General features: G+C 54.7%; 1 protein-coding gene across 2 annotated transcripts in view; it reads right to left on the reverse strand.

Annotated features, from left to right (window-relative positions):
• Nucleotides 1-12951, reverse strand: part of CAMK2A (calcium/calmodulin dependent protein kinase II alpha) — a 71273-nt gene that overhangs the window by 18524 nt on the left and 39798 nt on the right. The window contains exons 11-15 of one of the 2 annotated variants that reach the window (XM_054488261.2): nt 12765-12848; nt 10061-10103; nt 7438-7478; nt 1625-1657; nt 617-665 (exon numbers count right to left, since the gene is read on the reverse strand). In XM_054488261.2, the coding sequence (XP_054344236.1) occupies nt 617-665; nt 1625-1657; nt 7438-7478; nt 10061-10103; nt 12765-12848 (250 nt within the window). The remainder of the gene's footprint in view (nt 1-616; nt 666-1624; nt 1658-7437; nt 7479-10060; nt 10104-12764; nt 12849-12951) is intronic. The other variant, XM_054488262.2, reaches the window with a different exon arrangement.

A 12951-nucleotide genomic window follows, 5' to 3' on the forward strand; every position in this document is an offset into this window, starting at 1 on the left:
ATGTATACCATTACCAAACACTTATGACTTGAATATGTTAAATTTTTCTCTAATACACTTATAATATATATCCTCTAACATAAGAAAACTGGCCAGGTGCAGTGGCTCATGCCTGTAATCCCAGCACTTTGGGAGGCCAAGGCGGGAGGATCACCTGGGGTCAGCAGTTTGAGACCGGCCTGGTGAAACCCCATGGTGAAACCCCGTCTCTACTAAAAATACAAAAAATTAGCTGGGTGTGGTGGCAGGTGTCTGTCATCCCAGCTACTTGGGAGGCTGAGGCAGGAGGATCGCTTGAACCAGGGAGGCAGAGGTTGCAGTGAGCCGAGATGGTGCCACTGCACTCCAGCCTGGGTGACAGAGCAAGACACCATCTCAAAAAAATAAAATAAAAATAAATAAAATAAGAAAACCTATCTACGCACCAGCAGTAGTTCTAGTACCCCCCATGGGAATGATGCCTCCCAATGTGCCCAGTTTATAAGGCACCAGAGCGAAGCTCTCTGTAGACAAGCAAGAAACGAGGTTGGCACGTGGGAGCTGTCAGGAAAAAGGGGTCTGCCCAGAGCTGGTTCCAGAAGTCTAAGGGGTCCCGACACTGAAGGCCCCTCCCTACCTTTGGTGTCTTCATCCTCGATGGTGGTGTTGGTGCTCTCTGAGGATTCCTGCCAAAGAGAATACAGGAGGTGGTGAGGCCTGCCTGGGAGCGGGACGAGGCATGGCCAGGCCCTGGCTGCCTGGTGACGCGGCTGGTTTCTGTGAGCCTCACGGGCTCTGCCTTCCAGATGCTGTCCTGAAAACCCTGTCAGATTCTCCAGCCTCAAGACCGGGAGGGCCCAGCTGAGCAGGTGGCCAGGGGCCAGGTGGGGGAAAGGGATGGCTGCAAGGAGAACCCTGGCCTTTCTGGAAGGGCTGAGGGGGGTCCTGGGTCCTTTCTGCTCAAGGGGGTGAAGAAGGGGTGTGGAGGAGCAGAGAGATACCATGGCGGCCGCAGAGTGGGGAGGAACATACACGGGCAGGGGAGGAAGAGAGAGAGAGAGAGGGAGGCCCGGTGTGAGACAGAGTGGGTTCTTCAGAGGGGAGAAAAACCACATGACTGAGTGAGACAGCGATGGAACCAGAAGAGGGAGGTGGGCCACCATGCCACCACTGGACCCTAGACAGAGGCAGGGCTTGTGGCTCCCCTGCCACAGGCGGGCCTGGTAGCCTTACACCAGCTCAAGAGGGGCCTCCGTGGCACCTACTACTTTGGCCAAACCAAGCCCCACCCTTGCCGCGATTGGCACAAACCAAGCCTGAGATGAATTCTAGAGCAGAGGGGCAGGGAGAAGCGAGAAGCCAAGGTCTGGACATAGGACTGGGTTCAGATCCACCTTCATACCCGAGGAGGATCTCAGGTCTGCTGTCAGCCTGCTGGTCTGGGCCGTGGAGTTGGAGGTGTCAACAAAAACACGCAAACAACACACACACACAACACACATATTGTCACACAAGGCACACGTACCAAGCATGCCCTGAGCACCCTCTCCCCGCCCCAGGTTCCCAGTGCAGCCTGCAGGAGGGAGGCAGGAGCAAGAGTTCGAGGCCCAGCATTTACCGGCGTTAGGAGACGGCAGACACTCACCATTAACTGAACGCTGGAACTGGACTTTCTTTTCTGGAAAAACAAGGAGAAGAGATGGGACAGGAAAAGACACAGCGTGAAAACGGCAGGGAGCAGAGGAACGACAGGGGAGGTTTGGGAGGAGGATGGGCCTCGGGGTCATCCTCTGTAGTCCTTTGTCGGCTTGGCATTGGGACAAGGAGTCAAGGAGTCAAGGCCACCAGCAACAGTTGACCTGGTGGGGCCAGTCCTCGGCCTGAAGCTCTGAGTCCTCATGCACACTGCCTGGGTCTAGCGATCTAACAGCCAAGCTCATGGCCAAGCCTCCCTGGGACCAGGGCTACCCACCCTGCCTAACTCTGATGGCAAAAGCCAATCCTGGCTCTGGATGCCAGTCACTGGAGGCCTCCAGAATCCAATGCTCTTGAAGGACAAAGGGTGCTCAGGCCTGGAGGTGAGGCCCAATGTCTTCTCCTAGGCTCCCCATGCATCTCGGCTAGGAGGACTTCATTCCCAATTGACTGTCACAGTCACTTGGGAAACTTGTTACAATAAACAGAATCAGGTCCCCTCTGAGAAGTTTGATAACTAGGTCTGGGGTGCGGCCTGAGCATCTCCATTTTAAACAATATCTGCAGGTGATGCCAAAGCAGGGCCAAGCATGGGAGCCAGTCCTCTAAGTAGCCTTTGCAATCCAGCTTGCATTCACAACTTCCTGGCGGCTGGCCTATTCCACCCCTTTATGCTGATGGAGAAACTGAGGCTCAGCCAGAAGTGGAGCTGAGTCTAGAACTTGAGTCTTTTGGTCCTGCCATTCAGCCTACACTAGCATTTTGGGGATTTGTAGCATCCCCTGTATTGGCTACGGTACCAAGACAAGGAGAGGGGAACAAATGTAAATTACCTTCTCCTTCCCTTAGCTCTCCAAGGCAGGAGTCTTAAAGACTCCCATTCACAGAAGGTGGTAGGTGAAGACTGACCCTTGCATTGCACAGATGAGAAACTGAGGCCCAGAGAGGTGCAGTGGCCTGCCCAAGGCCTCGCGGCAAGCCACTAGCAGAGCTGAGGCTAGAACCCAGGCCCTGCATTCAGGCTCTTTCCTCTGTCCAGGTCTCCAGGCACCCACAGTCAGACCCTCTCCAAAGGCTCATCCTATTCTAGATGCCCTTACACCAGAGAGGCCAGGAGGCCCCTCTCCCTGCTGCAAAGAAGGGACTTGAGGAGCCCACAGGGCAGGCCTTTGCCATGGGAGGCACTGGATATGCCTTGAGGGTCTCAGGTCTAATTCTGGGTTTCTGACTCCAAGATCCAGTGAGCTCCCCAAAATCCTGGGCCAGGCCACCAGGTTATTCTCATCTTCCGATAGGACTTCTTCCCTCCTCCATCCAAGGGAGTGAAGGAGGCTGAGCTACAAAGAGATGGTTGGGTCAGGAGTGGCCTTTGAACTCAAGGCCCTGTGCCTTCCATCCGGGGCCTCCACAAAGGGAACAGGGTGGCTCACTGGGCACTTCCAATGCCCGTGTGCTCACAGGGGCATAAACGCTCACAGACCCTGCATTTTCCCCAGCTGGGCTGGATGGTGTGGCTTCCACAGTCAGCAGCCTGCAGTCAGCCCCTCATCTCCCCGACTCCCTTCCCCTCTCCTCCCTCGTCTCCTTCCTCTCCTCCTTCCTCTTTTCTTCCTCTCTTCCCCTCTCTCCTTCCCTCTCTCCTCCTTCCTCTTTTCTTCCTCTCTTTTCTTCCCCTCCCCTCCTCTCTCTTTTACTCCATTCCCTGGCCCTCCCCTCTCCTCCTTCTTCTCTTCCTTCCTCTCCTCTCCTCCTTCCTCTTTTCTTCCACTCTTCTTCCCCCTCCTCTTCCCTCTCCTCTCCTCTGCCTCCTTCCTCTCTTCCTTCTTCTCCTCTTCCTCTCCTCTCTTCTCCTCTCCTCCCCCTCCTCCTTCCTCTTTTCTTCCTCTCTTCTCCTCTCCCTTCCTCTTCTCTCTCCTCAACTCCTCCTCCTTCCTCTCTTCCTTCTTTTCCTCTTTTCTCTCCTCTCCTCCCCTCCCCTCCCCTCTTTTCTTCCTCTCTTCTCTTCTCCTTTCCTCTTCCCTCTCCTCTCCTCCTCTCTCTCTTCCTTCTTCCCCTCTTTCCTCCACTCCCCTCCCCTCTCTTTTCTTCCTCTCTTCTCTTCCTCTTCCCTCTCCTCTCCTCCTCCTCTCTCTCTTCCTTCTTCCCCTCTTTCCTCCCCTCCCCTCCCCTCTCTTTTCTTCCTCTCTTCTCTTCCTCTTCCCTCTCCTCTCCTCCTCCTCTCTCTCTTCCTTCTTCCCCTCTTTCCTCCCCTCCCCTCCCCTCTCTTTTCTTCCTCTCTTCTCTTCTCCTTTCCTCTTCCCTCTCCTCTCCTCCTCCTCTCTCTCTTCCTTCTTCCCCTCTTTCCTCCCCTCCCCTCCCCTCTCTTTTCTTCCTCTCTTCTCTTCCTCTTCCCTCTCCTCTCCTCCTCCTCTCTCTCTTCCTTCTTCCCCTCTTTCCTCCCCTCCCCTCCCCTCTCCCCTGGTTGTCCTCCCTCCCTGGCTGGAGTCAGGCCAGGCACAGAATGGGGAAGGGGCCAGGCCCCACACAGCTCAGCTGTCAGCAGAAACCTGAGGAGCCGCACAGGGGCCAGGAGGTTCCAGGCGGGACACGAGGAGGAAACACAGAGCAGAGACTGCATCAGATTCGGACGCACAGTGACAGGATGGGACATGGGGAGAGAGGTCACGATGCACAATGGGACACCAACAGGGGCAGTGAGTGGGGCTGAGGGGAGTGAGCAGTCGGCCCTCCTCCTAGAAGTCCAGGCCTGGGGTGGCCGGGAGGCAGATGTTGCTTCTTGGTGATAGAAAGACTTAACTTCCCTGAATCACAAACGATGATGCTAATAATCTCGTATTGATCAGCACTTTAGTTTGATTTAAAGGGACTTTCACTGAAAGTAGAAATCTCCCTCTTTCACCAAAAGTAGAAACCGCATCTCTTAGAACCACATGTGGAAGCATGGTTCTAAGGTTAGCAAGGATGATAGAAACAGTATGGTCAAAATTAGCCTTGAAAAGCCCTTCAAGGCCCATAAAGTACAATATAGCGTCACATCTCTGCCATTCCTGCAGTGCTGGAGCCAATCACTGCCTCTTCAGTTAAGCCCCAGATGAAATGGGGTTTGTCTCCAGCTGCCCAGCGGTAGGAGGAACGTGTGCCTCCCCACTGGGCTGAAGGTGAGACAGTTAAAGGAGCCTGTGATGTGGCTCCACCAGGCCCTTCTGGTGTGACCCTCTCACCAGCCCCCTGCAAAGAACTGCTGTGCTCCCCTGGAACAGGCAACAGAATCACTGGCCTGGGTCACCCAGGGGGAGAACAGTAGGGCCCAGACTCGAACCCATGGCTTCTTGACTTGCAATCCAGTTTCAGTCTTACTGAAAATGCACCTGGACCCCCAGCTCCGCCGTTCTCCCCACACTCCTTCCGGGAGCAAGACATGGCAGGCCAGGCTCCCCAAATCCTGGGCCAGGCCCCCAGGTTATTGTCATCTTCTAACAGAACTTCTTCTCTCCTCCATCCAAGGGAGTGAAGGAGGCTGAGCTACAAAGAGATGGTTGGGCCAGGAGTGGCCTTTGAGCTCCTCTTCTTCCTCACCCAGGCCACCCTGAGAAGTCTGTCCTGCGTCACAGGAAGCAGTGACGCTTTGTTCAGCTGTGCCCACTGGAAAGCCTGCAGTGGCCAGCAGAGCCCCACCATGCTGTGAGCTGTCCTTGCCATCTGGCAGCTTCTGCCTCCTGGCCTTGCCCTAGAAGAGCTAATTAGCATTTCTTCCCAAGAACCAGCCTGATGGAGGCCTCTCCTGACCCTTTGCCCAGACTCTACCAGGGCCACATCCAAGAGCCAAGCAGACCAGGGCAGCTTCTCTCTCTACCTCCTTCTCCTCTAGTTACCTGGGCCACAACCCACCGGTGTCTCTGGTCTCTATCCCCACATTCCCCAAATCGGAGCCAGGGAGTCTGCTTTCCCCAGGGCGCCCAGCACCACTAGCTCAGCGTCTCCACACAGGGGTCAGAGAGGTCCCCAGCTACTCCAAAGCTGGCAGCTCCCACATTGCACATCCCTCTGTTACCCCTATACACATAGAGGGATGGGGGGTTGGCTCAAGGTTAACCCAAAACAGCAGGCAAGCCAAAATTCAATGCCAGATTCCATTACAGGATTTGGAATGAGTGCCTGTTAACTTTATAAATTAAGTTGGCTTTAGATCTGTGGTTTTCAAATATTCTTGAGAAAACTTTGTTTTCCAGAGAAATCTTACCCAAAAGTCTAATATATAAAATAGAGGAAAGATAATAGTGCCTAGCATCTCATGAGTGTGTATTGCATACCAGCACCATGCTAAGCTCTCAATGCGCATTATATTAGTTAATCCTCACCAATAGCCTTAGGAGGTGGAGATCTCTTTTAACCTCATTGCATGAATGAAGACGCACAGGCTCAGGGAATATAAATACCCAGCCAAGGTCTAGCTGCAGGCAAGCCCAAGGGCTCTCTTCACCATGGTCATGTTCTGGTTGAAGTGGGTATGAGAAGCCCAGAACCATTTAACCTGGCATCCCCCTTCCATATCCCACAGCACCCCATCCGCTGCCAGAGGTGCCTCCCCAGTCAGTACCTTTGGGATCTAAAGAGTTCAATTTAAAAACCACTGTCTTGGACTAATAACCAAATAATTATGTATTTCTCTAGCACCCAAGATGAGAAGGGAGAATGATTAGATAGGATTTTATTGCCTTTTTTGTTTGTTTCTAAAGCTGCAATCTTGGAAATGATCATCAAATCCACACCCCACTCATTGTACTTAGGGGAAAATTCAAGCTGGGAGGAGAAGGCTAAGGGCAGAGGGGAGACCCAATCCTGGCCTTGGACATCCAGCCCAGACTCCCTCCCATGCAACCTTGACAGACCAAAACCAGCGGCCAGAGACCATAAATGCCTTCTTAGACAAAACCATCAAGCCACCAGCACACCTGGCTGTATTCATACAGCATCCCCCACCTTCCAATGTCCTGGGCACACCCCAGCCCTGGGGCCCTAGCCAGGCAGCGCTCTGAGCCCAGAAAAAGGCAGGGTCTCAAGAGAGGATAAGATCGAGTGGCAGAGGAGGAGGGAACTGCAGAGAGCAGGGGACCAGGCCCCAGAGAGCAGAGGGAGAAGAGAGAAGAGATGGGAAGGAGGACCGCAGGATGTGGAGGGACCGCAGGGTAACTCGGACTCTAGGGGTGGGACAGGGCAGGCCCTTGGAGCCGGGAGGGGATTTTGGAACTGAACCAGCACCAGCAAGCCTTGGCGGGAGGGGGCACCTTGGAACCCAAAGCCTAGAGGAATGGCTGTCCATCCTCCACGAGCTTTCTGGGTGGAACGTACAGCGGGGCAGGGGCCCGATCCAGCCCACACATAGGCAGGATGGAGGTCACCCCTCATGACCATTTCTGTCCTCTCCTTGCACCCTCTCTTGCACACCAGCTCCCCAGCCCCGGAGAACCACAGAAATCTCCTTCTGACCTGCCCCTTTCCTTGCGCCTGCCCCAGCCCCAGCACACCTGTCACTTCCACCCTCCTCCAGTCCCCCCTCTCCCATCTGCCCCCAACAGTCACGGCGCGACGGTGGGCACCAAAGCCTAGGTCATGGGTCTGGAGACAGCCTGGCCACAAATGTGGCCCACGTCTGCCCAGGACACCATCAGCAAGGCCCGGGTCTTGCTCCAGGCCTGAAAGCCGGTCTCTGTTGGCAGAAACGCTGCCAGAGCCAAGCCCTGCCAGGCTCCTGGAGGGGCTTACCTTCACACCATCACTCTTCTTGTTTCCCCCACTCTTCCCTCCTGTGGAGGAGAAAAAGTAGAGGGTTAACAACACCAGGCAGGGCACCAGGGCCCACAGGGCGAGGAAGAGCAGCATCCACACGCAGCCGGAGGGCAGACCGCAGGGAGCAGAGCCGGCCCAGCGATCCTGGGGGAGGCCTCCTCCTCCTTCTCCTCCTCCCTCCTTGGAGGCCCAGGGACTGCCAGTCGCCCGGGGCGGCGGTGGGGGGGCCTGGGTTCCCCGCCTTCTCAGCAATCTCAAGCGTAACCCTCTGGCTTCATGGGTTGAGGGAGGTGTCCAACATGTCCCAGGACCGTGGGCTGCTGTTTCAGCCCGGGGATTCCCTCTGAATCCCCGTCACCACCGTGCTGGCGGTGGCCAACCCGAGGCCTGGCTGCCTGGCCCCAGGCTGGACACGCCCTCCCCACCCTGGCCGTCTCTAATTTTAGCCCCATGCTGCTGCGGAGGTCATGTGTCAGCCCTGCCTACTGCCTACTCGCTCCGGACAGCTGCAGGCTGCATCTTGCCGGTGACAAGAAGCAGATGCCCCCACTGAGGCCCACCCTGCCAAAGCACCCATCCCCTGCCTCTCTCCTCAGGCCATACAGGCCTCCCCAACCTCAGACTCCAGAGCCCCACGTTGGCACTGGCTATGACCCATGTGGCAGGAACAAGCAGAGCAACAGCTCTTTGGGGGCCTCCCCTGCTGTCATTTCCCCTTACCTCCCTCCTCATCTCCTGGCCAGAGCCCTGGAAGTGGGCATCAGCCAGGAAATGGCCTGAATGTCCAGCCCTGCCCACAGGCATCCGGCTGCTTCAGACTTAAGCAAATACCTTAAACGAAACAAGGTATCTGTGAAGTACTCAGCAAAGCACTTGACCCATATGCCGCACATGCTCAGGAAATGGTAGCCATGATAAGACTTCTCCTGGTGGCCTTGAGAGAGGGAGTTGGGAGGAGGGTCATATGAGCCACTGATGCCCCAGGGGCTCTGAGGCATGGGGCTCATGGCAGGTCACCTTCCCAGTCACCCCCACGTTTCCACCTATGACCCCTTCGAGGCTCTCATTCTAAGTTCCCTACTTGCGAACCAAGGCAGGGGCCACCTCTGGATCCCGAAGCTGACAGGAATGGCTGTCCATTCACCACAGGCTTTGGAGGGTTGGACTAGGATGTGCAGTGGGGCAGGGGGAGTGCTTTCTCCTCGAGCCTCAAGGTGGATGCCCCTCTCAGCTCCAGCCTACTGTCACAGGATCGTGGGTCCCGTGAGGCCACAGCGTCTAATTTTCAAGAGACGACAGCAATCTGGGGTTTTCTATGAAATTTCCTAATTTTTAAGTGTTAGAAACTCATTCGAAAAAATGTTTAAAACACCCCTACCTCCACAAAGCATATCAAGAGATTCAATCCAGCTCACAGGCAGCCATTTTGTGAGCTCAGGACTAGAGTTCTCTAGGGTGCTTCAGTTGTTAAAAAAAGACTCTGACTGTCTGGGTAGCTCATCTTTCAGTTTATGGAATGGCAGGATCCTTGTCCAGGGAGAGGGTGGGAAGGCAGTTTAACGAGGTGGGAACAGCCCAGTCAGAAATTCTAGTATCTGCTCACCTCTGGGTCTCACTCCTCCCAACTGGTTACATGGGCAGGTGGACCCACGCAATGCAGCCGGCTGCCCCCTTCTCAGAGCTGCCGTCTTGCTGTGGTGCTGGCCACAGATCTGCAGCAGCTTTCTCGGCTGGCCCCAGCCCCAGTCAGAGGGCCCCTCGGGTGAGCTTTGCTCTATCTGCTATCTATATCTCCTCTGCTGCCTGCCAGTGGCCCGCGCTCCCCAGAAGGAAGCCTCTGGCGGGCACTGGCCCCAGCCCTCTCTGATGTGCCAAGAGGAGCTTCTTGCTAACCCTGAGAATAATCCCTTCCCCTTCTCTCTGCAAAGCCACATTCCTCAGGTGATTGGGCACTCCCTGCCTTAACCAGCCCAGTTTGGCCAAGGGCCTGGGATGCTCCTGCCCTGGACTCCCTGGTGACCCAGCCCAGTTAAGGGCACTTGCTCTGGGGTTGGTCAAACCTGTGCTGAATGCAGGCTCTGCCTCTCTAGCCATGCGACCTGGGACAAGTCAGAGCTCACCTTCCTGAGCTTCTGCTTCCTCATCCCAGAAATAGGGATGGCAGCACCCCCATCATCCCCTCTGCTGCAGTGTCATAAAGGCCACCTGAGTGGAAGCACGGGACTGCTTAGCACAGGGCTCCAATCATGGTGGGCAATATTGTTACTCCCTGGACCTGGCTCCACCCCGCCTAGAACTCAATCCCCTGCAATCAGAAGCCTTCCCCTCCAGGCGGCCCAGCCTGAGAACCCCAGCACTGCTGTAGGAGTGGGGAGCCAGACTAAATCTGTAACCGGTCCTGGTGGGCCCTGGGCTTGCTAACTTTTGACCTCTCTTCACTTCTGGGTACAGGCCGTGGCAGGTGAGCTAAGTCACAGAGTCCTCTACAACTCCCTCTCCCCAGGCCCAGTGGCCTGGGGGCACCCAAATATCTGACAGGGCGGTGCCCCCAACGAACTGGTGCAGGGCTTGCTGGGGACCCTGAGGTCCTGCCACCTACCGGAGAAGTTCCTGGTGGCCAGCATCGTGGTGAGAATGGCTCCCTGCAAGAGATAAGAGGGCAGTGGGAGAGGAGGCCGGAGTGAGGGGACACAGGAGGGACGGAGAGACGGGAGGGCCACGGGGAAGGAGAGGCAGGTGCTACATTCAGAGAGGAAGCCAAAGCCTCTGCCCTGCCCCTCCATTTGTCCCAACCCCAACCCCAGCCCAGAGCCCATCCCTCGCCTCCTGGAGAAGTCAGGGTGAGCTAGGCTTTAGCCAGTACAGCTCCCGGGACAAGGCCATCCTAGGGGCAGATATTAATGGGCCCCTTGGCCTGGCCCAAGCCGATGAACTTGAGGGACACCTACCAGCAGAGGCTCCTGAAGATGATGGACTTTTCTTGCTTGGGCAACAACAGCAGACCTCGTGTCCCCCGACCTCCACCTCTTAGCCCTCTGCCCCATGCTGAGAGCATCTTGCTCCAGGACTAGTTCATCCCTCCATGGCCCCTGGGCTCAGAGAATCCCAGGAGGATTTTCTCTCTTTATTTTTATTTCCAAGTTTTTGATTTTTTATATATATATACATATATATGTGTATATATATATTTATTATACTTTAAGTTCTAGGGTACATGTACACAACGTGCAGGTTTGTTACATATATATACATGTGCCATGTTGGTGTGCTGCACCCATTAACTCATCATTTACATTAGATATATCTCCTAATGCTATCCCTCCCCTCTCTGCCCACCCCACAACAGGCCCCGGTGTGTGATGTTCCCCTTCCTGTGTCCAAGTGTTCTCATTGTTCAATTCCCACCCATGAGTGAGAACATGTGGTGTTTGTTTCTTTGTCCTTGCGATAGTTTGCTGAGAATGATGGTTTCCAGCTTCATCCATGTCCCTACAAAGGACATGAACTCATCATTTTTTATGGCTGCATAGTATTCCATGGTGTATATGTGCCACATTTTCTTAATCCAGTCTATCATTGTTGGACATTTGGGTTGGTTCCAAGTCTTTGCTATTGTGAGTAGTGCCACAATAAACATACGTGTGTGTGTGTCTTTATAGCAGCATGATTTATATTCCTTTGAATCCCAGGAGGATTCTCAATGTAGAGAAAGCCTCTTCCATCAACAAGCAGGCTGGAGGCTAATGGCCCCTTTGGTTCCAGAGCCATCTGATTCAGACCTAACTTGACACTGTCTGAATCCCACTGCTTATGATGTTAAGAATCCCTGATTCTGATATTTTGAGACTTCCTCTGTGACACAGCTTCCACTGCAGGATGGGGATGGGACTCAGTTCTCCTGGCATCGTGCTGGCCACCACCCCTTGGTCTGTGTCCCCATCCTAAGCCTCTGCTCCAGGCCTGGGAGCAGCAGATAAGGAGGTTCCACAAGAGCTGGGGCCTCCGCCTCTTCCCTCATCATCCCCAGCTTGCTGACAGCTCCTCTGTTCCACTGGCCAGGGGCCCCTCAATGCCTGGCAAAGGCCAGGCCAGGAGCTGTCACCACCCTGAGAGAATACAGAACCTGCAAGAGTGTGAAGCTCTGGGCCCACCTGGGTCCCACTGAGCTTCCTCGGGGCCATGATCACCGTCTGAGTGCCTCAGCCATTCCTCCATAGTACTCGGCAGCTGGGGCCCCTCCCTGACCAGGGTCTCATGTTCAGTCACGTCTCACCCCCAAAAGCTCTCCCCAGCCACTCTCAACCACTTGTGGTGCCCCTAAGGGGTCAGGCGCACTTCCAAACTTCTGCACAGGCTGTTTCCTCTGTCTGGAACACGTTCCCATTCTTTTTTTTTTTTTTTTTTTGGAAAAAAAACTACTAAACACTCAAGAGTATACTTCTCAAAATCACAGAAGAGCTTCCAAATACAAGTGTTAGAAGGAAAAAACAACAACAAAAAGCTAAAAGCCGATCAGAAACAGTTTGGGTGTGCAGAGGACTGCTGGAGGGGGACAAGGACTGCACATGGGAAGGAGCCACTTTTATATTCCATAATTTGATCTTGTGCTAGAATGCATTTTTTTGTTTTTTTGGGGGTTTTTTTGAGACAGAGTCTCTCTCTGTTACTCAGGCTGGAGTGCAATGGCACGATCTCGCTCACTGTAACCTCCACCTCCCAGGTTCAAGCAATTTTCCTGCCTCAGCCTCCTGAGTAGCTGGGATTACAGGTATGTGCCACCACGCCTGGCTAATTTTTGTATTTTTAGTAGAGGCGGGGTTTCACCACATTGGCCAGGCTGGTCTTGAACTCCTGACCTCAGGTGAGCTGCCCACCTCAGCCTCCCAAAGTGTTGGGATTACAGGCGTGAGTCACTGCGCCCGGCCACACTTTCCCATTCTGACGCTGACTTCGCTAATACCTGCTTATCCTCCAAGGTCTCAGCTTAAACGCCCCTGGCTCCAGACCCAGAATACCATTGTCCTGCTGCATTCTCCCACCATCTTGAGGCTTTCCCAGGCGTGGCACTCACCACTGCCCCGTAACGCCCCAGGAACTTGTCTGTCCTCTCCACTAGAGCAAGGGCTCAGTCATTCACCGCTCACTCCCCAAGCCCAGCCTGCCGTCCAGTATGCAGTAGGTGTTCAATAAATGCTTATTGAATCAATGAAGGAAAGAACTAGTGAGCAAGTCCCCTGGCCTCTGTGGAGACCCAGGCAGAGCTAGTCCCATGGCCAGGACTGTGGAGGGCGAGGACCTGTTACCTTCAGTTTCCTCCTGGCGTTGAACTTCTTCAGGCAGTCCACAGTCTCCTGTCTGTGCATGCAGGACGCCACGGTGGAGCGGTGCTGGAGGAAGTAGGGGAGAGGGCTGTGAGTGGAAGCCACGCTGGAAGACAGGCCCACCCAAGGGTACCCTTCAGCAGGGCCTCTTAATGGAGGTGTGGTTGAC

This window comes from Pongo pygmaeus, chromosome 4 (assembly GCF_028885625.2).
Source record: "Pongo pygmaeus isolate AG05252 chromosome 4, NHGRI_mPonPyg2-v2.0_pri, whole genome shotgun sequence".
Lineage (NCBI taxonomy): Eukaryota > Metazoa > Chordata > Mammalia > Primates > Hominidae > Pongo > Pongo pygmaeus.